General features: G+C 48.2%; 1 protein-coding gene across 1 annotated transcript; it reads left to right on the top strand.

Annotated features, from left to right (window-relative positions):
• The first annotated feature begins 305 nt into the window (after window positions 1-305).
• On the top strand, window positions 306-21,501 carry LOC117056019. Its single transcript, XM_033166033.1, has 10 exons — window positions 306-545; window positions 3,337-3,444; window positions 5,030-5,113; window positions 6,231-6,359; window positions 8,786-8,916; window positions 13,518-13,728; window positions 16,290-16,670; window positions 17,067-17,174; window positions 19,098-19,181; window positions 21,364-21,501. The coding sequence occupies exons 1-10, from the start codon at window positions 357-359 to the stop codon at window positions 21,469-21,471; spliced, it is 1,533 nt and encodes a 510-aa protein (XP_033021924.1). The 5' UTR covers window positions 306-356; the 3' UTR covers window positions 21,472-21,501.
• The last annotated feature ends 2,052 nt before the right edge of the window (window positions 21,502-23,553 follow it).

Genomic DNA, 23,553 nt, shown 5'->3' with positions numbered 1-23,553 from the left:
GAAAAAGTGCAATCTATATTAAAAAAACAAAACAAAAACCTTCCTTGTATGAAATGTACTTCCTCATGTACTTCTCATGCCAAGCCCAGTTCCCAGAGTGAACATTAAAGGACACCTTCCCCCTCCCTCCCACCGACTAAATATTTTTCCACATTGCTTAAGTTTGGGTGCCGGAATTTCTCACATGAGCACATAGGAACTGAGTCACCGGTTTGCGGGGGAAACCCCAGACTGCTGGCCAATCAGCGCATGATCCGTGCAATTGACCGCACATAAAAAGGGGGACTTCTGGACCCAAGAGGCTACATCAGCTCCCAAGAGCCACCAGCAGAAGGGATAGATCGGAGGCAACGAAGATGGAGAGCTGTTTCTGGAGAGTCCTGCTAGTGGTTGGGGCAGCTGCCGCCGCAACCACTGTCTTGCCTCCTGCCAAAGAACCGCTGAGCTACGAGGACGCCGCGGCGCTCGCTGTCGACCTGTACAACCAAAAAGCAGGCGAAGACTTCACCTATCGGCTTCTGAACGCTGCCCCTCAGCCCAACTGGGTAAGTCCTGCTGTCCTCGTTCATCTATAGATATATGCACCTGCGATTTTTGCAATCGTGTTTCAGGAAGCAGCTGTGCTTTCCAGGACCGATAGGAGTTGCAGTCCAAAACATCTGGGGGCACCAGGTTGGGGAAGGCTGGTATGCGCCATCAATGTGCATGGCGCGTTCTGGGGTTTTATAAACCAGGAGGCAGGTTTGAGATGCTAAGGGTTTGGATGCGGTATATATTTTTAAAGCACATCAACTTCCCACCAAAGCATTCTGGGAACTGTGGTTTGTTAAGGGTGCTGGGGGTTGTCGCTCTGAGAGTGGTAAACTACAGTTCCCAGGATTCAATGGGGGGAGGTCATGTGTTTTGACTGTATGGCGTGCGTTTAGCCTAAGGCCACCTGTGCATCTGCTTCCACCCTCCCTCTGGGAAGGAAGGAAGGAAGGAAGGAAGGAAGGAAGGAAGGAAGGAAGGAAGGAAGCAAGCAAGCCGCTCAATGTATCTGACTCCCATATTCTGGTACTGCTGGAGAAATTTATAAAGGGGTTCCTAGACTGGAGGAATCCCTCACAGAATGCACTTTTCAAGTGAAAATATAGGCCTTTATTGAAAGACAAATGCCTAGAGACAGTCTCAAAAATAAGGAGAAGGCTGCAAAGGACAAACATCCGAAGCAATTTATTTATACACTTCCAGATTACAGTGGAACATCGGTTTTTGAGCGTCTCGGAAGCCGAATAATTTGAAACCCGAACTCCGAAAACCCGGAAGTAATTGCTTCTGTTTTCCAAACGCACCTCAGAAGTCTAACGGCTTCCGAGGCTCATTTTTCATTTCCCCCCATTGACTTTGGAGCCAGACTATTAAGTAGCGGGCGGACATAGCAGACGACACAGTGATTCTCCAAGCAGCTCTCTTTATTCTCAGTCTGGAACAGAACTGGACTGGAGGGCTGAGCCAGCCTGCTTATATAGTACTCAGTAACATGCAACAGTAACAACTCTCTCTAGCTACCCAATCCGTGAACGGCACTCTCAATCCTTCATTTGCATGTTGTGGACCTGAGTGAGAACTGCAGTCACGGTGGGCAGAGTGAAACTATATACACAACACCCCTAGTAGCCTAGGGTGAGAACTTCAATACATAACACAGACCATTGATCCTCGGTTTTCGAACATTTCAGAAGTCGAACGGTCTTCCGGAACAGATTACCGGTACGTTCGAAAACCGAGGTTCCACAGTATGCATTTCCAATCACCAATCGAAGGATCACTGCAATCTTGGCGGTTGCAACCCAATGTCATTATCCTAAACTAATCAGAATCACTTAGCTCTTCAGATCAGCCCTCATCATAATATCATGTGGCATGGGTAGGCAAACTAAGGCCCGGGGGCCGGATCCGGCCCAGTCGCCTTCTCAATCTGGCCCGCGGATGGTCCAGGAATCAGTGTGTTTTTACATGAGTAGAATGTGCCCTTTGATTTCAAATGCATCTCTGGGTTATTTGTGGGGCATAGGAATTCGTTCATCCCCCCCCAATATAGTCCAGCCCCCCACAAGGTCTGAGGGACAGTGGACTGGCCCCCTGCTGAAAAAGTTTGCTGACCCCTGCCTTATGGGGTACCCAAGAACCCGTATAGAGTCCTTATATAGGTTCTCCATCAGTAGGAGAAAATAACAGGCCAACCAGAGAATATTGAGAAGCAAAGCAGCTAGTAAGCCTGATCTTTATTAAACTGTTGCAGCAGGGTGCTCACACCCCCCCCCCACGCAGGAGGGAGGAGGAACCCAAAATAATTCAGGTGCAAGCTCTTATATAGACTTTTGAAATTGCCTACCCTGTAGCTCAAGACCACCACCCCAATTCATCATACATACATCACAGAAGGGGCGGTCTACAGCAGAATCCTGTCTGGCAAGAAACCTGGTAATGGGTTTACCTGGACATTCAAAACAAAATATTTTTTTTAAAAAAAATTCCTTCCAATAGCACCTTTGAGACCAACTAAGTTTGTTCTTGGTATGAGCTTTCGTGTGCATGCACACTTCTTCAGATACATGCACACGAAAGCTCATACCAAGAACAAACTTAGTTGGTCTCGAAGGTGCTACTGGAAGGATTTTTTTAATTTTTTATTCTGTTTCGACTACGGCAGACCAACACGGCTACCTACCTGTAACTAGAAGCCTGTCCATTCTTTTGTGATGGTAAATATTTAATTCCTGAGTCCAGGTCACAGGCTCACCCTATTCATACACAAATGTGCCCTTAAGGCAGGATATGTGAGCACAGAGACAATGGCGAGGCTTTTCCCATTTCCATCCAAACTGCAGAGGGATATTTGAGGTCACTGAAAGAGCCAAAATGGCTTTAGGGCTGTATCCCTGTACAGTGGTACCTCTGGTTATGTACTTAATTCGTTCCGGAGGTCCGTTCTTAACCTGAAACTGTTCTTAACCTGAAGCACCACTTTAGCTAATGGGACCCTTCCGCTGCCACTGCGCCGCCAGAGCATGATTTCTGTTCTTATCCTGAAGCAAAGTTCTTAACCTGAAGCGTTATTTCTGTGTTAGCGGAGTTCTTAACCTGAAGCGTATGTAACCCGAGGTACCACTGTACTGTTTTCAGACATGTGGTTTATATATTTATGCATGTGTTTGCCTGGTACATTTATGAACATTTATTTTACACCATAGACACCATAACACGCCCACCCGAAATGTTTGCGCTCCCCACTAGTCTCAGGCAAGGTTTTTGGACTATCAGCTCTGATTTGGTTGCTCTTGTTTGTCTCAGGATGCGAGTTCCGAAAGCGCCCAAGAGCTGAATTTCACAATCCAAGAAACCGAGTGCCTGGCAGAGGAGGAACGCCCCGTGGAGGAATGCAGCTTCAGAGACGGAGGGGTAAGGCTGGGCGAAGTCGGGGGGCCAGGAATCTGTTTCAGTCCAAGGCTCGCATCTGCACAGGGACTGCTTTCTCGAGGTCTCATCTAGCAGGCCGTTCTCACAGTGGCTATTATGGGATGCCCATAAGCAGAACGTGAACATCACAGCACTCTACCCTTCTGAAATTCCCAACAACTGGTATTTTGAAGCATACTCCCGCAGGGTCTTCTCATGTTCTTATGTTCATCCAATTTGATGGCCCTCACTTCCTCCTGAGGGACGCGGGTGGCGCTGTGGGTTAAACCACAGAGCCTAGGGCTTGCTGATCAGAAGGTCGGCAGTTCGGATCCCCGCGATGGGGTGAGCTCCCGTTGCTCGGTCCCTGCTCCTGCCCACCTAGCAGTTCGAAAGCACGTCAAAGTGCAAGTAGATAAATAGGTACCGCTCCGGCGGGAAGGTAAACAGCGTTTCCGTGCGCTGCTCTGGTGTCGCCAGAAGCGGCTTAGTCATGCTGGCCTCATGACCCGGAAGCTGTACGCCGGCTCCCTCGGCCAGTAAAGCGAGATGAGCTCCGCAACCCCAGAGTCATCCGTGACTGGACCTAATGGTCAGGGGTCCCTTTTCCTTTAGGTTTACTTCCTCCTGAAGGGAGTAAATCCATCGTTTAGCTCTCTGCTTTGTGAAAAGGTCCTTCCATTTGTCCGTTCTGATCATTCAGCTGCATTCAATGACCCCAGGATCCAGCTGTCCGGGACTGGGCAGAGCAGGAATGGTGGAGACCACCTCCCCATCCTGACACTCCCAGGGAAGAGGAAGAGGAAGACAGTACAGCTTTACAAGGGGGGTGGTGAGGAAGGTCGCAGCTCAGAGGCAGTTGAGGGGGAAAGCCGGGAAATAAAGGGAAAAGCCGAAACAACAACACCCGGCTGACACAGTGTCATCAGAAAGCATCCCAGACCCTCCGTCTCCCAGGACCTGGCAAGCCTTAAAAGTAGGAGAGCAAAGAGCTCAAAGACAGAGGGCTTGTAGCAGCACCCGTAGAAGTGACGAATTAGGAAGTGGGAGAGAAGGAGGGTGGGGTGGAGATTCAGTCGGGACAACGCCATTATCCAAGAGGCTGGGTTCTATAGCCTCTCTCTGTAAAGACTGGAATAAAAAAAGGACTGCAAGAAACCTTTCCTTGTCTTTATACTTTCCTGGGCAACCGGCCGGGAGCCGCTGACAGCAACCTGACACCAGCGTAGTCATCATTAGTCTTGTGCCAATGTGTGGACGTAGCCAGACTTGCACTGCACAAATGTGCCACACTCCCCGTCAGCACAACAAACAAACACATTAAGCGCACGTACTAACCATGCTGGCAGTCATGTCAGTACGAAGTTACACACTCGTATACTTCCTGCTCTCTCTCTCTCTCTCTCTCTCTCACACACACACACACACAGCACACAGGTAGGGCCCTGGGCGCCCCTGGGCACAACGTTGGTGAACCCTGTGCCAGGGATCGAACCAGGGGCTAACTGCATGCAAAGCAATACTCCCAAAGAGGGAGGCTCCTCCTGGCACCAACCTCGGTTTCACCTCCCATTTCCTTCCTTTGCAGGTGGTCAAGGAATGCTCCAGCTTTTACTTCCTGGTTGAGAACCCACCTGTGGCCGTTGTCACCTGTGAAGCCGTAGAGGACGAGGTAAGACGGTATTTCGGGGCACCTTCTGAGGTGGAAGGGGTTGACGCCGTAGCGTCCTCTTAACCAATTTGTCATGTGTGAAAGGAATTCCCCATGGATCTCACCAAATTCCCAATCGGTCAGACATGGGATTCGAACACACAACCCTGAGATTAATAGTCTCATGCTCTATCAGCTGAGCTACCCCAGCTCAGCTTCAGTGTTGCTGAGTTCATCAGATAGACTGAAAGGGAACAAAGGCTTGATTACCTACCGTATATACCCGAGTATAAGCCGACCCGAATATAAGCCGAGGCACCTAATTTCCCTACAAAAATGTGGGAAAGCTTATTGACTCAAGTATAAGCCGGTTCACCTTTGCCACTGTGGTAGAGGAGGAACGAGCAGCCCAAAGCAGCCCTTTGGGCTGCTCCTTCCTCTTCCTCCTTTGCTGCTGTGGAGCTCACCCCGTCGCAGGGTTTCGAACCGCCATTCTTCTGATCAGCAAGCCCTAGGGCTCTGTGGTTTAACTCACAGCGCAATGTTCCCTTGTGTTATACAGAGAAGGCTGGGATCCTGTCCTGTTTAAGCAGGAGCCAGGGAAAGTGAGCACCTGTGGGGTTTTAATACTTCCTTAACTGATAGGCTTTCTGCCTTCTGGGGTCTAAAGTTTGCATTTATGTGAGCAGTTCAGGAATGGAACAAGCTGCCTGGGGAGAGCAAAGAACCACCGTTCTTGTACACTTCTTAAGGAATGGTTGACTTGAGTATAAGCCGAGGGCAGCTTTTAAAGCACAAAAAGTGTGCTGAAAAACTAGGCTTATACTCAAGTATATACGGTAGTTCCTCACAAGGTGAGGGGAAGTGGACATAGCTAAGCGTGGCAGGACAGCTTACTCTATGATCTTAACCCCTTCATGTGTTAATTAGACTTAAGTACCGTACATTGGTTATAGGAGGCTGGTTATCCCACAGCATTTCAGCCAGGAGGACTGAGACTTGGCAGCAAAACAACAGCCAAGAAAGGGAGGAGAGAGAGGTAGAACCAGGCAAGTTGGCACCCATTTTGGTGGTCCACAGCCCACCCACTGAGGGATGAGGTCCTAACAGGAGGCTCTTTTTCCTCTCTCCTCTGCAGCCTGAGCCCAAACGGGTGAAGCGGTCGTGGCTGAAGAAGAAGTTTAAGAAGATCAAGAAGGGTGTCAAGAAGGGTTTCCGCAAAATCTTCAAGGGCCAGGGAGTAATGGTGGGAGGGACAATCCGATATTGAGCAGCAGGTGGAGAAATCCCGAGGAACGTGTAGAAAGCTCCTCTCTGTCTCTTTCACACACTTTTTCTCCGATTCCGGGTCCAGCCTGTTCACCCTTCTTCAGATTTCGCTTTTCCCCACCACCCTGTTGCCTTGGTAATGCCTGCCAGCCTTCACCAACCTGGTGCCCTCCTGAACTTCCATCCTCCCCAGCCATGCCGGAGGAGACAATGCAGCGATGGCTGGTCCATTCAGGAAAATGAGTCACCGCCCATCCAACCTGATTCTGTCCTCCGATGGCCTCCACCTTTCTGCCTTCCTACTTCCACCCAGTCCAGGGGGGTCTCCTTGCCTGCCAGCCTCTTCCTCAGTGTTGCCTTTGCAGAACTCACCGGAAAGATGGAGTCAAAACTAGAATGGCTTGCTCCATCCATCGTTGGCTCTAGCTGCACCAGTCGTTTAGGAACACAGAAAGCTGCCCTATTTTGAATTGCACCCACTGGTCCATCTGGCTCAGTATTGCCTGCCCGGACTGGCAGCAGTGCTCCAGAATCTCAGGCAGGGAGTGCCACTGGGGATCGAACCTGGGACCTTCAGCTGGGCCCCCTCCACTGAGCTACAGCCCTTTCCCTTGACCATTTAACTGGGTTCTTCTCCTGATGTCCACCTCACTTTCCACCCTACCAGGACCAGTGCGCACCAGTTCAGCCATGCTGGCAGAAGCTATGGGGAGTTGTAGCTCAAAACAGGTGGTTGGTGTAGACGGATCGAGCCTCTTCCTTCCTCTTCTCAAAAAACCCTCTTTATTTTGCATGCAAAAAAATAAAATTAAAATGCCTTGAGTAATACTTGCAATGTACAAAAAACTATGGTAAAAACTGAGTATTTTTTTTAAAAAAACAGACAAAATAATTCTAAATGGTGATGTTGATGTTTAATGTCTGGATTTAAATTTGCAATGTAAAACTCAATAAAAAAAGATTTCACATATTTTGGTTTCCCGCTCTGATTTTTGTCTTCTCACCATTTACCACACAAATCTTTTTTTCTCTTGAGTGGATATTTTTCACGGCCTTGGGGGGAAACTGCTCTCCCCCCCCTTCTTATTCCTTTCACTCTCTGCCTGTTTAGATTTATAATCCCGCAAGCAGAGCCCTGCCGGCTTGAGCGCAACTGTACATTGCCTGGCATACCTGTACAAACTAAATTCAAAGTTGCTGCTGCGGATGGAAGTCTTGGGGATGCTTTCAATCCTGTTTGTTGCTAAATCCTGACGTGCATTTCCTCCAGAGCGGCTGAGAAAAAACTGTCATGTCCCTAAAACCTGGAGCAACCGACATGGTGCCCTCCAGATGTTGTTGGACTACAAGTCCCATCAGGGCCGTCTTAAGCCTACCTGGCGCCGTGGTTCAACGATCCCTCCGGCGCCCCCCACACGCACGCAGCAGCGCCCCATGGCACAAAGATCCCCGCCCCATATGGATACGACTGGGGAGCAAAGGGAAGGAGAAGCCACAGAGGTGGGGGAAGAGGAAAGCGCCATAGTGGAGAAGCAAAGCAAATTAAGCAGGGCTCTGATCTGCTTGGGTTGCCACCTGCCCCAAAATGCACCCTGCATCTTAAATTGCTTCGGTGTTGCTTACACACGCACACACATCTCCCAGTGCCATTTCGGCTCCCTAAAATCAGCCCCTTACACATGCACACACACACACACCATTCTTTTCCTCTTTTATTTATCCCTGCAAAAACCCACCACTACTCTTTTGGACGCCCCCTTTGCAATTTCCCATAGTCTCCCCCTCCCCTTTCCCCCTGGCAGGTCCCCTCCCCCTTTTAAGTCCTTGGCTCATTTCTCTTTCTTTTTCTTCAGACTCATTTATTTCTCTTTTAAAGCTTGGGAATCCGACTTGAAGAAATAAAATAAAATGAACCAACACCCCACTTTTTTAAAAAAAAATATTATTATTCCTTTTGGATGCAGGAAAAGAGGAACATTGCCCTTCTGTTTGCAAATTCTGACTTGTTTGCTCGTGGATTGTTTCTCTCTTCGCTGCAAATTCTGCTTTTTCTAGAATTCAGATTGCCGGAATAGAGACGTGATTGCCGTGTGTGTGTGTGTGTGAGAGAGAGAGAGAGAGAGAGAGAGAGAGAGGCCACAACAAGAGTGGACGGACCCCCTCCCCCGTCCGGTTGCAATCCCACCCAGAACTTTTCTCATGTGCAGATCTCGCCAGGAACGTTTCCTCGGGTGTACGCTGGCCCAGTCCACCAGCAAGTGGCACAGGTCAGCCGTGCAGGCTGCGTGCCCACATGGTTCTCAAGCCCTTTTCCTGCGCGTGTTTCCTCGGAAGTAAAAGACCCCCCCTTTGATCTCCAGAGTTCAGCAGAGCCTCCTTCCCAGGAAAAGGCTCCCGCACCCTCCACTCTCACCTCGCCACCAGCTGGCGGGCGGGGGCACTGTCCCAGCTACATCCCCGGCGCCCCTCCCTGCCTTCAAGACGGCTTTGTCGGAGGCGCAGCAATCTGCGCTCCGAGGAGCACACGGGGTCAGGCAGATGGGCTGGCTGAGCGGGTACTGTCCTCCCCTCCCTGGCTCGTGCGCTCAGAGCGCTGGAGTGCTGGAAGGGCGCGCAAAGCCCCGCGCCGCTCCAGCGCTCCAGCTGGGGCTCCGAGAGGCGAGGGCAGCCGGCTTGCAGCCCGCCCGCCCGCTCGCCCGTGGGGGCGGGGGCGGGTTGGGGAGGGGGAGCCTGGTATGCCGGCGGGCTCACGGGGGCGCCCCTGGGGGGCCCGGCGCCCTGGCGCGCCGCGCCACCAGCCCCTATGGATGAGACGGCTCTGAGTCCCATAATTCCTAGCCACGAGACATCATCATCTAGAAGGCACTGTGCTGGGCTGCCTCTCTTTGGGTCAGGAGGGGTCACAGTTGGGTGTGTTGCTGTTATCATTATTTGGAAGCAATAAGATGGGGGGGAAATATTCTTCTTGGTTGGACTAGATGAGCCTTGGGGTCTCTTCCAACTCTTATGATTCCATGACTACAACTCCCACAATCCCCAGCCAAATCCCCAGCCAAGGATAGATCATGTGACGAATAAGCTAACTGGGATAAATGTGAGTGAATACATGTCTAAGACTTTTGTTCAGTCGTTCAGTCGTGTCCGACTCTTCGTGACCCCATGGACCAGAGCACGCCAGGCACGCCTATCCTTCACTGCCTCTCGCAGTTTGGCCAAACTCATGTTAGTAGCTTCAAGAACACTGTCCAACCATCTCATCCTCTGTCTTCCCCTTCTCCTTGTGCCCTCCATCTTTCCCAACATCAGGGTCTTTTCCAGGGAGTCTTATCTTCTCATGAGGTGGCCAAAGTGCTGGAGCCTCAACTTCAGGATCTGCCCTTCCAGTGAGCACTCAGGGCTGATTTCTTTAAGGATGGATAAGTTTGATCTTCTTGCAGTCCATGGGACTCTCAAGAGTCTCCTCCAGCACCATGATTCAAAAGCATCCATTCTTCGGCGATCAGTCTTCTTTATGGTCCAGCTCTCACTTCCGTACATCACTACTGGGAAAACCATAGCTTGAACTATACGGACCTTTGTCGGCAAGGTGATGTCTTTGCTTTTTAAGATGCTGTCTAGGTTTGTCATTGCTTTTCTCCCAAGAAGCAGGCGTCTTCTAATTCCGTGACTGCTGTCACCATCTGCAGTGACCATGGAGCCCAAGAAAGTGAAATCTCTCACTGCCTCCATTTCTTCCCCTTCTATTTGCCAGGAGGTGATGGCTAATATTAATATCTATGTTAGTGTTATGTATTGAGTTGAATAGGATCCAAAATGCAGCAATGTGATTGGTCCTAGAACAATAGGATTCAGAATGCAGCAGTCTGATTGGTCCTAGAACAATAGGATTCAGAATGCAGCAGTCTGATTGGTCCTAGAAGAATAGGATCCAGAATGCAGCAGTCTGATTGGTCCTAGAAGAATAGGATCCAGAATGCAGCAGTCTGATTGGTCCGCAGGAGCCACCCAATCCAGCTCTAGGTGGAAGTGAATCCGCAACCTGATTGGCCAACAGGAGTATCCCAGAATTAGCCGATCACGTGGGGCCCATTGTGTAAATAGTGTATATAAAGCAGACGTTTTGGGGGAACTGCATTCCTCACTACTATGAGCTGAATAAAGAGCATGAAATTCACACTTGACTCCGAGTATATTTCAGTTAGCAACATTGGTTCATGTAAAGTTAGTTATTGAGGCTGTAATTTGTGAAGCTAGACAGATAGGAGCTGTAGTGAAAACCTCTGGAGGGCATGAAGTTGGGGAAGGCTGCCTGGATACACAGTTGTACCTTGGTTTTCGAACAGAATGCATTCCGGAAGTCCGTTTGACTTCCGAAACGTTCAGAAACCAAGGCGCCGCTTCCGATTGGCTGCAGGAGCGTCCTGCAGCCAGTCGGAAGCCGTGCCGGACATTCGGCTTCCGAGGGAAAGTTTGCAAACCGGAACACCTACTTCCAGGTTTGCGGCCAGGGGCGTAGCAAGGTAAATTGGTACCCTGGGGCAAAAATTATTTTGTCACCCCCCCCCCAAGGCATGGGAAGGTCAGGTGGTACCCGGTGCGGAAAATTTCTTGTCAAACCCCCCCATTGATTCCCCCCCCCGCAAAAATGGTTTTACATTACCGTATATACTCGAGTATAAGTCGACCCAAATATAAGCCGAGGCACCTAATTTCCCTACAAAATGTGGGAACGCTTGTTGACTCAAGTATAAGCCGGTTCACCTTTGCCACTGTGGTAGAGGAGGAACGAGCAGCCCAAAGCAGCCCTTTGGGCTGTTGGATGTTAATTCAAGGTTCATTATTGTTCCACAGGGATATCTCTTTAAGAGAATGAAAGAAGTAAATTGACCTAGTTTTCCAGCTGTGGGACAGTGCAGCAGGTGATGCTGAGTTTGTCTTGATTTGGGCGTGACAGTAATCGGGTACGGTATATAAGGAGGTCTGCGTACCTTCCTCAGTTGCCCTGGGTGGTGGGTCACCGTATGGGTCATGTTTCTGTAATGTAATGTTAGCTGATGTAATTTCTGTTATTTTTGCTTTTCATTAAACCACTCCTAGTTTTGCTCTACAGTCTCCTCAACCTTCTTGTTGTGCAGCTGCTCAGCTTAATATGCCAACATGGGCTGCTCCTTCCTCTTCCTCCTTTGCTGCTGTGGAGCTCACCCCGTCGCAGGGTTTCGAACCGCCATTCTTCTGATCAGCAAGCCCTAGGGCTCTGTGGTTTAACCCACAGCGCAATGTTCCCTTGTGTTATACAGAGAAGGCTGGGATCCTGTCCTGTTTAAGCAGGAGCCAGGGAAAGTGAGCACCTGTGGGGTTTTAATACTTCCTTAACTGATAGGCTTTCTGCCTTCTGGGGTCTAAAGTTTGCATTTATGTGAGCAGTTCAGGAATGGAACAAGCTGCCTGGGGAGAGTAAAGAACCACTGTTCTTGTACACCTCTTAAGGAATGGCTGACTTGAGTATAAGCCGAGGGCAGCTTTTAAAGCACAAAAAGTGTGCTGAAAAACTAGGCTTATACTCAAGTATATACGGTATTTCATATTCTCTTACAAAGGAATAATAACAAGTAATAATAATAAAAAACTTTTATTTATATCCCACCCTCCCCGGCTGAAGTCGGGCTCAGGGTGGCTAACATCAGATACATAACATTGGTATAAAATCAAACAATAATTAAATTACCTCCTAAAAACATCTCAGAATCAAATTAAAGTCTAATTAGATGGCTTTCCACAGGGTTAGGGTTGGGAACAGGAAGTGCTCCACTGAACTGAAATTTCAGCCTTCACGACATAGGGAAAACAGCCAAGTGAACAGCTATTTTGGTGGAGGAGGGTCAAGATATTAACCGATATGCATGAAATTTCATATATAGCTATATAATCCCTAGTATAGCAAGATAAGACCTTCGGAGCAGGCATTTAAAAAAAGAAAAATTCAAAAAATTCAAAAAAATGTTCCTTGATCATTTGTCACCCCCTCCATTATGGAACCCGGGGCAGCCCCCCGCCCCACTTGCTACACCCCTGTTTGTGGCGTTCAAGTTCCAAGTTGTTTGTGAACTAAGCTGTTCGAAAACTAAACATGTACAGTACAAGGCTCTGAGAATGAGGGAGAGAAAACATTAACTATTTCATAAAATCATCACATTGTAGAGTTGGAAGGGACCCCGAGGGTCCTTTTGTAATTCAACCCCCTATAATGCAGGAATCGCAGCTAAAGAGCTCCTGACAGATGGCCACGAAAAATCTGCTTAAAAACCTCCAAGGAAGGAGAGTCCACACAACCTTGTTTGTTTAAGGAATTTGTAAACCGGCACTCTTTGGAACTACCACGGTTGTGTGCACAGAAAAAGGTTTTTTTTAAAGAAAAACACACAACAAAACGCAAAGTTTAAACAATAAACCGTCCCCTTTCTCAGTCCTGTGAGGATAGGGCAAGAAGCGATGGGGACAGAAACTAGAGATTTTAAGCCAGGGATTTAGAAACGTTTCCTAAGTGTTAGATCTGGTTGCTCAGGGAGGTTCCCCAACCCTCATGCTGATTCAGTCAACTGGAAGCCCAGTTTGCACAACTCTTTACCAAAAGAAAAAGAGGAATCCAGGCCACAAACGAAACCCCAAACAGCCATCTCTCCTGGTGCCAGCCCTGTGTGCCAACCCACTCTGAAGCCAGTGGTAAAAGCCACACCTGACGGTTTAAGCGATCGTTTGAAAATCCCTCCTCCCTGGTGGCTCCTGGGCATTATCACTTCAACGGTATACTTGCAGATTTAAAAAAAAAAGAAATGAAAATTTGGGTGGGAAAAGGAACTGTTCACAAGTCACGTTTGTTTTTCCCCCCACTTGAAAAGTTGCCACACTTCAAGAGTGGTCAAAATGGCACTCTCTGAATGTTGCTGGAAACCAACTCCCAGAGCCGTCCTGTCCATAGCTGTCAACTTTTTCCTTTTTTTAAGGTAAATTCCCTTATTCTGAATAGGATTCCTCGCAAGAAAAGGGAAAAGTTGACAGCTATGGTGCTGTCCATTAGGCAGACGGAGGCAGCTGCTTCGGGTGGTAGAATCCAAGAGGCATGGATGTGTTCCCTACTGTTGTCACTGTTGACAAGCAGCGGTTCCCAGCTTCTGGCGGGAACTCACAACAGCCCTTTGAGGTCTCACGACAATGCCACGCAAGATCTCACGAGAGCCCCACGAATCATGCGGAGGTTTCGTTCGGCCTTCTCGAGATCCCAGCAAGCGAAGCAGCACTCTCGCGAGATCTCGCCAGAACATGGAAGCCGCAGTCGTGTGACCCTGGCAAGTGAGGCCTTGGTGCGGTTGGTAAGGGGGGCAGGCAGCGCAGCACACCTCCCCATTTCGCCTCAGGTGGTGAAAAAGGATGGGGGGCTCCTGCCAACTCCCATCAGTCCCGGCATGATCAGGGGTGAGAGGATTCGGCGGAAAAACAACATCTAGTCCAGTGGCTCCCAACTTGGTTGCACAAACTCATCCCCAGTGCCCGTACCCTATAAAAGGTGTTGTAGGTAGACAGGGCAGCTATCTACCAGCTCCGTCTGGTACGCAGGATGAGACCCTACCTGCTCACAGACTGTCTCGCCAGAGTGGCGCATGCTCTGGTTATCTCCCACTTGGACTACTGCAAATGCGCTCTACGTGGGGCTACCTTTGAAGGTGACTCGGAAACTGCAATTAATCCAGAATGCGGCAGCTAGACTGGTGACTGGGAGCGGCCGCCGGGACCACATAACACCGGTCCTGAAAGATCTTCATTGGCTCCCAGTATTTTTCCGAGCACAATTCAAAGTGTTGGTACTGACCTTGAAAGCCCTAAATGGCCTCGGTCCAGTATACCTGAAGGAGGGCCTTCTCGGTGGTGGTGTCCGCCCTGTGGAACGCCCTCCCCTCAGACGTTAAAGAATTAAACAAGTATCGTACCTCTGGTTACGATTGCTTCAGGTTGCATTCATCACGGGATACGAACACGCCGAACTCGGAAGTACCAGAACGGGTTACTTATGGGTTCGGCAATTCGCGCATGCGCAGACATGCAGAATGACACCGCGCGCATGCACAGAAGCGCTGGATCACGTCATGCGCATGCGCGGATGTGGCACTTCAGGTTGGGGACCTTCCAGGTTGCAAACGGGGCTCCGGAAAGGATCCGGTTCATAACCAGAGGTACCACTGTACTTTAATATTTTGCTGGAAGCCGCCCAGAGTGGCTGGGGAAACCCAGCCAGATGGGCGGGGTATTAATAATAATAATAATAATAATAATAATAATAATAATATTTTAGAAGGAATTTATTAAATTTTCCAATAAAACAAACAATACAAAATACAATATTATTATTTAGAACAGCGGTTTGCACCACCCACAAAGTAAATTAATAACCCAATAAAATTTAAAACAGTAACAATTAATTGCACATGTAGCCAAAATCCAAGTAAGACAATTTAATTAGTTCAACACAACTGACAAACTTGATCCAGTGGTACCTCCAGCACCTGCCTGACATGCTCTTGTCTTTTAGTGCCCCTTTTAATCTCACTGCCTTGCAGGGGGCACCAGATCCCTCTTTGGGAACCAGTGACCTACAGGGCACCATGTTGAGAAGCCCTGCAATGGAACAGTCCTCAGCTTTTTCTGAGCCAGGACACACTGTTAGTCCTGACACGCATTTGGGGACCACATAGTGTGTGTGTGTGTGTGTGTGTGTGTGTGTGTCACACACCACTGTTGTGGTCCACCTTAGGTCAGGCAGAAACCTCTCACTCTCCAGTTGAAGACCATTTCTCTGTCTTTTTCAAGGCAAGATGCTATCCCAGTTGCTGACCCCATTTCAGCGCCAGCCTGAGATCAAACGGTGCTCCACGTGAGGGAAGCTTGCAGCGTTTGGATCTTCTGAGTTTAGAGAAAAGGTGAGTAAAAGGCAGCACGTTGGAGGTTATAAAATTATGTGCAGCATCAAGAAAGCAGATAGGGAAAAGTTCTCCCTCTCATAATGCTAGAATTCACGGAATCCAAGGAATGTTGGAAGATTCAGGGCAGAGAAAAGAGAGGGCTTGTTCATGCAGCGCATAAACTACGGAACTCCCTGCCACAGGAGGCAGGGATGGCCACCGACTTGGATGCCTTTAAAAGAGGACTAGGCAAATTCAAGGGGACGCGGGTGGCGCTGTGGGCTAAACCACAGAGCCTAGGGCTAGCCGATCAGAAGGTAGGTGGTTCAAATCCCCGCGACGGGGTGAGCTCCCATTGTTTGGTCCCTACTCCTGCCCACCTAGCAGTTCGAAAGCACGTCAAAGTGCAAGTAGATAAATAGGTACCACTGCAGCGGGAAGGTAAACGGCATTTCTATGCACTCTGGTTTCCGTCACGGTGTTTTGTTGAGCCAGAAGCGGTTTAGTCATGCTGGCCACATGACCCGGAAAGCTGTCTGCAGACGAACGCTGGTTCCCTCGGCCTGAAAAGCGAAATGAGCGCCTTTGACTGGACTTAACCGTCCAGGGGTCCTTATCCTTTACCTTTTTTTTTTACTAGGTGGTCCTTGGCCTGATCCAGCAGCCTGTCATTACGTTCTTGAAAACCAAGCAAGGGCTCAGAAAACTGGAGTACGAACACAGCCTTTGAGAGTCAGAAATCAACAGGCTTCCCCCCCCCCCCAATTCCTGTCTATGGCATATACAGCTTGTGGCAAGATGTGGCAACAGGATTCGATCTCCTGTCTGAGAGAACACAGAGACTCCCCTGTTGCCACAACCTTTCCCAAGACAGTGACCCCCTTCCTGGCCTTCCACCCTCTCCTCCGTGATGTTTTGCAAGGAGGGTTTTCATCAGTTGCTCTCCCCACACTCCCAACGGGTCTCCCACCTTTCAGTTGGACCCACATCAACGGGCACTTCCTGGGGGAGGGCGAGAGAAGCCACACATGCACCCTCAGCCGAAGGACGTTAGCCCACAGGGGAGGGGGGCTAGAGGGCCAAGGGGTGCCCTGGGCTATAAAGAAGGGAGCTCTGCTGCAGAATCGCAGGGAGGTACCAACGTGAGAATACCTTGGAGAGAGCGAGCACAGATGGAGAAGAAGATGGAGAGCTGCAAGCTGTTTCTGCTGCTCATCGGGGTGGTCGCGGCAGCCCCCACGGCCCGCACTCCCGTCAGCTACGAGCAGGTGGTTGCCGCAGCCGTGGACACCTATAACCAGGAGCAAAACCCGGAATTTGCCTTCCGACTGCTGGAAGCCGAGCCGCAGCCTGATTGGGTATGTAGTTCCTTGGCTCCCCTCCATCACCTGTTCCATCAGGCAGCAACTATTCCATCAGGCTGCAGCAGAGAGAGAGTGGAAGGAAGGAAGGGGAGCTCTATGAGCACGGCAGATACACTTATCTCCTCCTTTCCTTGCACTTTTCCATCTCCCGGTTGATAATTAGACGAACTTGTAGCAAAGATCTTGCACCTGAGTTTGCTTCTTTCCTCCTCCCTCCCAATCCGTTCCCCTTTTGTGTCGCGTCTTTTTCAATATTGCAAAAACTGCAAAAACTGGGACTGTCTTTTCCAGTATCTGTAAACTGCTCTGGGAGCCTGGCCGAAGAGGAACATTAAAAACTCTTTAAATGTATTCCCCCCCCCCAATCCGTTTTGCTCAATGTCTCCACAGGATGCTTCCAGTGAAACAACCCAGCCTATAAAATTCTCTATCAAGGAGACGGTTTGCCCCACAGCAGAGAAGAAAGATGTCTCCCAGTGCGAATACAAAGAGGATGGGGTAAGTCTGCAAGATATTGCCAACTTTTCACTGCTCCTGTGCCTTTAACGGTAGCTGGGTCTGCAAATAAATTAGCAAGGTGGCACAGTTCTTCCACATACGCTTTCTTTCCCTAAGCCCTGTGCTCCCCCCTTGCAAATGAAGCTTTTGCATCCCCCCCATTTAAGCCTGGGAATCCAGGTGATATTATTAGTCAGTGTGGCATAGACTTCTTCTTTGGTGATCCCTCATAGCCGAGTAAGATTGTCTTCCATAAACACGGTTTTAACAATGAGTCCGTAAGTGACTGTGGAGGCCAATTCTGGATCCACACGTCCTTCCACAGTGGGGACATAGGTTTCCTCGCGGGAGTTGATCCCGGTGTGGATTTGCCAAGCGTGCCTTCCTCTTAGCACGTTTCTCCCTCGCGTCCTGAGTTCGAGTGTCTTCAAAGCCCACGACGCCTTTGGTCAAGGCTGTTCTCCAACTGGAGCGCTCTCAGGCCAGTGTTTCCCAGTTGTCGGTGTTTATGCTAAATTTTTAAAGATTTGCCTGGAGACAGTCTTTAAACCTCTTTTGTTGACCACCAGCATTACGCTTTCCATTTTTAAAGTTCGGAATAGAGTAGTTGCTTTGGAAGACAAATCTCAATAGTGTGGCATAGTGGTTAGAGCATGGGGCTAGGATCTGGGAGACCAGCCTTCAAATCCCCATCTCTGTCATGAAGCTTACTAGGTGACTTTGGGCAAGTCACTCAAGCTCAGCCTAACCTACCTCATAGGGTCGTTGTGGGGATTAGAGGAGAGAAGGAACCATGTGCGCAACTTTGAGCTCCTGGGTTAAAATGTTGGGATATAAACAAACAATATGACTTAATTTCTGCCCATGTATAAAACTTTTTTTGAGGGGGGGGGCTGTTTAAAGTGCTATCGCAGTGCCTTAAAGGCATTCTTGTTTAGACAATCCTTTTTTCAGGTTTAAATTTGTTTATTTATCATATGCAAAATAGTTAACAAAAAATGTTACAAAGCAATTAACATAAATGTACATAAATGTACACCAGACGTTACATAAACAAGTAACAATATATAATAATGCAAAAAACAATACAAAGAAGATAAAAAAGAATACAATTGTTGAGTTTACTGAACTCTAACGCGATTACTTAATTTGTTGTTACTTCTATCCTATATTCAATTCTATATGCTTACAGTGTCCTACAGAAAAGTCCGTGGTAAAAAAAAAAACATCAAAAGAGAAAGGAAAAAGAAAAGAATTTTTTTAAAAAATTGCCCACCCCCCAAAACCCCCGTAACCGTATTATCAACCCATTTTCCAATCCCTTCCGACTTCCTGTCATACCCAACCGTATAGTTCACTCTTACTTATAAGTGTGTATCAACCTGTCCACATATCCTCATATAGATCTTTATAACACTACTATTTCCACCATTACCCTATTTTTCCTTCGTATCCTTCCTTCTTCTTCTTGGGCTATCCAGATACTTAGAAAGCTGATGCGGATTTTAATCATAGAATCATAAGCGTTGGAAGGAGCCACAAAGGGGGTCATCCAGCCCAGCCCCCTGCAATGCAGGAATCTTTCACCCAACGTGGGACTCGAACCCACAACCCTGAGATCACGAGTCTCATGCCCCAACCGACCGAGCTGTTCTGTAGGTTTTAAAGTCTTGCTGCAGTTTTTTATTCTGTTGTTTTCTCTTTCCGTAAACCTCTTTGAGGTTTCTCCCCCCCCCTTTGTTTAGCACTCAAGCGGTGTATACATTTTATGAAATAATAAACCGAATCAATCAATCAATGCATAGAGTGGATGTGGCCCATACCTCTTCTTCTGTGGGTCTGGGGTGGGTGGGTGACAGAGGCTCTTTGACGTAGGACTTTTCTTTAGACTGATGACGACTCCTTTCCTCTTTCCTCAAACAGCTGGACAGAGACTGCTCTGGCTTCTATTCGACCCAGCAAAGTCCACCCTTAATTATCGTTCAATGTGAGGACGTGGATCAAGAGGTAAGAGAGATCGGGCGCTAGCAAAATTTGGGACGGGGTGGGGGTACAATATGCCGAGACCCCGCCTGAAACCCTGGAGAGTCAGAGCAAACAACTGCTAATGTCCTGACTCAGTAGGCAGCATCTGATCTGCACAGCGTCCCCGGTGTCTTTCACCCCAAAATTCTGGCACTCAGGCATGAGTGCTTTTGAGCATGTGCAGAGTGTGAGAGGAAGCAGATGGTCAGGTTTTTAAATCCATTTGTAAATGGAATTGTTTTTAGATGTTTTAATTGTAATAATAATAATAATAATAATAATAATAATAATAATAATAATAATAATAATAATAAGTTTTTAAAAGTTACAGGTAGGTAGCCGTGTTGGTCTGCCATAGTCAAAACAAAACAAAATAAAAAATTCCTTCCAGTAGCACCTTAGAGGCCAACTAAGTTTGTTCTTGGTATGAGCTTTCGTGTGCATGCACACTTCTTCAGATACACATGCACACACATGCATGCACACATGCATGCACACGCAAGCTCATACCAAGAACAAACTTAGTTGGTCTCTAAAGTGCTACTGGAAGGAATTTTTTAGTTTTTAAAAGGTTAGATTGCTTTATCATATATGGAACAAACTCAGTTGGCCTCTAAGGTGCTACTAGAAAGAATTTTCGATTTTGTTTTATCATATATGGGTTTGCCAGCCCAGGCTCCTTTGGGAGAAAGCGTGGGATAATGATTATGCTCTCCTGTACAAAGTAGGAAAATTATCACCCACATTTCTCTCTCTCTCTCTTGGGCTCGATGTTATTGTACTCACACAACTGTGACTCAATTTAAGAAATAAAAAATAAAAAAATCTGAAGAAGTGTGCATGCACACGAAAGCTCATACCAAGAACAAACTTAGTTGGTCTCTAAGGTGCTACTGGAAGGAATTTTTTATTTTTTATTTTGTTTTGACTATGGCAGACCTACACGGCTACCCACCTGTAACTAAATTTAAGAAGTGCTTTAAGACAAATGCTAGCAGCTTTTAAAACTTGGTTTTAAAATGATGGGCTAAGGTGAATTTTCTTCCCATGCCTGCATGGCTGCATCAAACCATGTTGGGGAACCCAAAAATGTGTCCCATTCTGAAATGTGAAAAACAAATAGCAAATCTGCATGTAGCTTGCAGTAGAGGAGCAATGGCAGGATAATGCAGATGGGGGAAACTTTGGGGCGGCTAAACTATAACTCCCATCAACCCTGGTCACTGACTGAACCTGCTGAAGATGGTGGTAGTTGTAGTTCCGCAACAACTGGAAGGCCAAAGGTTCTCCGCACCTGGGGTAGTACTCAGAGTCTGAAAGCATCCTAAAAGCTCAGTACAGTGGTACCTTGGTACTCAAACGCCTTGGTTCCCAAACACCAAAAACCTGGAAGTAAGTGTTCCGGTTTTGGAACGTTTTTCGAAAGCCAAACATCCGACACGGCTGTCAGCTATTGTTTCCGGGGTGCCAGCACCAATCAGAAGCTGCACCTTGGCTTTTGAACATTTTGGAAATCTACTATTGTTAGATAGTAAAATTCATGTTAGTAGAGATGCGGGTGGCGCTGTGGTCTAAACCACTGAACCTAGGGCTTGCTGATCAGAAGGTTGGCAGTTCGAATCCCCGCGACAGGGTGAGCTCCTGTTGCTCGGTCCCTGCTCCTACCAACCTAGCAGCTTGAAAGCACGTCAAAGTGCAAGTAGATAAATAGGGACCGCTCCGGCAGGAAGGTAAACGGCGTTTCCGTGCGCTGCTCTGGTTCTCCAGAAGCGGCTTAGTCAGGATGGCCACATGACCTGGAAGCTGTACGCTGGCTCCCTCGGCATATAGAGCGAGATGAGCGCCGCAACCCCAGAGTCGTCCGCGACTGGACCTAACGGTCAGGGGTACCTTTACCTTTACCTTTAAAATTCATGTTAAATTGCTCTTTTGGGGGTGGTTTTTAAAAGTCTGGAATGGATTAATCCGTTTTGCATTACATTCTATGGGAAAGAAAAGCACGCCTTGGTTTGGGAACGTTTTGGTTTTGGAACGGACTTCCGGAACGGATTAAGTTTGAGAACCAAGGTATCACTGTATCGGCATTGTGGAGTAATAAATGAGTATTGCAAATGCACAAGCCGCATTTGTACTCACTACTATCTCTCTCTTATCTCTGACCTAGATGAGCCGTATAACAAGAGGACGCTGGAGAAGGTTCTGGAGAGGAACCAAAAGATTTGTGAAGAGACATGGTGTGAGCATTGCCTTAGCGGGGCTTCGGTTTGGATAGAGATCTCCGGAAGAAAAGGAAGTTTAAATGATCCCCGTCCCAATGAGATCTCTGCACCAGCCTCACGTTAAAGGGATCTAGAAGTTCCGCTTTGCTTTTTACAGTTTCTCTTTTGCTTCTTTCAGCCCAGATAACTTCCACAAGGCTGCAGTGTATAATGACAAAATGCCCTGCAAAAATAAAAAATATTCTTTGCTCCAAAGCCAAGTGTTTGTTAACTGTACTCAGGGCCGGCGCGTCCATTAAGGCAAACTAGGCCATTGCCAAGGGTTCCAAAATGGAGGGGGCGCTGGCCAGGCTTGGGCGGGGGGCGGGGGGGGGGGCTAGCAGCAGCTTCTCCGCTGTAGTGGAGAGGTGCTGCTTGCCCCCTACACCACCCTGCGGGCGGCAGGGCGGGCGCCAGAAGGTGGTCTGCCTAGGGCACAAGACACCCCAGCACCGGTCCTGACCGTACTGCACAGACTTTGATGAGCTGTTGTTTAATCATTTAGTCGTGTCCGGCTCTTCGTGGCCCCATGGACCAGAGCATGCCAGGCACTCCTGTCTTCCACTGCCTCCCGCAGTTGGTCAGACTCATGTTAGTAGCTTCGAGAACACTGTCCAACCATCTCGTCTTCTGTCGTCCCCTTCTCCTTGTGCCCTCCATCTTTCCCAACATCAGGGTCTTTTCCAGGGAGTCTTCTCTTCTCATGAGGCGGCCAAAGTATTGGAGCCTCAGCTTCAGGATCTGTCCTTTCCGTGAGCACTCAGGGCTGGTTTCCTTCAGAGTGGATAGGTTTGATCTTTTTGCAGTCCATTGGACTCTCGAGAGTCTCCTCCAGCACCATAATTCAAAAGCATCAATTCTTTGGCAACCAGCCTTCTTTATGGTCCAGCTCTCACTTCCATACATCACTACTGGGAAAACCATAGCTTTAACTATACGGACCTTTGTCGGCAAGGTGGTGTCTCTGCTTTTTAAGATGCTGTCTAGGTTTGTCATTGCTACTTTGATGAGAGGCAGGTCCAAATGACACATGAGCAAACCAGACATCGGCCTGAGCATATTTGCTTGTTTTTGAACAATTGTGGAGGTACAATGTGCTAAAGGGCAGATAGAGGGCGCTGCTCTTGGCCACTGGCATGATGGCAACCTAGTGCAAATAAAGTACAGAGACTGACCGAACCCAAAGGGTGCTCATCAATGGCTCCTCTTCATCCTGGAGAGAAGTGACTAGTGGGGTGCCACAGGGTTCTGTCTTGGGCCCAGTCTTATTCAACATCTTCATCAATGACTTGGATGATGGGCTTGAGGGCATCCTGATCAAGTTTGCAGATGACACCAAATTGGGAGGGGTGGCTAATACCCCAGAGGACAGGATCACACTTCAGAATGACCTTAACAGATCAGAGAACTGGGCCAAAGCAAACAAGATGAATTTTAACAGGGATAAATGTAAAGTACTACACTTGGGCAAAAAAAAATGAAAGGCACAAATACAGGATGGGTGACACCTGGCTTGAGAGCAGTACATGTGAAAAGGATCTAGGAGTCTTGGTAGACCATAAACTTGACATGAGTCAACAGTGTGATGCAGCAGCTAAAAAAGCCAATGCAATTCTGGGCTGCATCAATTGGAGTATAGCATCTAGATCAAGGGAAGTAATAGTACCACTGTATTCCGCTCTGGTCAGACCTCACCTGGAATACTGTGTCCAGTTCTGGGCACCACAGTTCAAGAAGGATACTGACAAGCTGGAACGTGTCCAGAGGAGGGCAACCAAAATGGTCCAAGGCCTGGAAACGATGCCTTATGAGGAACGGTTTAGGGAGCTGGGTATGTTTAGCCTGGAGAAGAGATGGTTAAGGGGTGATATGATAGCCATGTTCAAATATATAAAAGGATGTCATATAGAGGAGGGTGAAAGGTTGTTTTCTGCTGCTCCAGAGAAGTGGACACGGGGCAATGGATTCAAACTACAGGAAAGAAGATTCCACCTAAACATGAGGAAGAACTTCCTGACAGTAAGAGCTGTTCGACAGTGGAATTTGCTGCCAAGGAGTGTGGTGGAGTCTCATTCTTTGGAGGTCTTTAAGCGGAG

This window comes from Lacerta agilis, chromosome 12, assembly GCF_009819535.1.
Source record: "Lacerta agilis isolate rLacAgi1 chromosome 12, rLacAgi1.pri, whole genome shotgun sequence".
Classification (NCBI taxonomy): Eukaryota; Metazoa; Chordata; class Lepidosauria; order Squamata; family Lacertidae; genus Lacerta; species Lacerta agilis.
The sequence above is the reverse complement of the archived record's forward strand: the minus strand, read 5'-3'. Positions and strand labels throughout refer to the sequence as shown.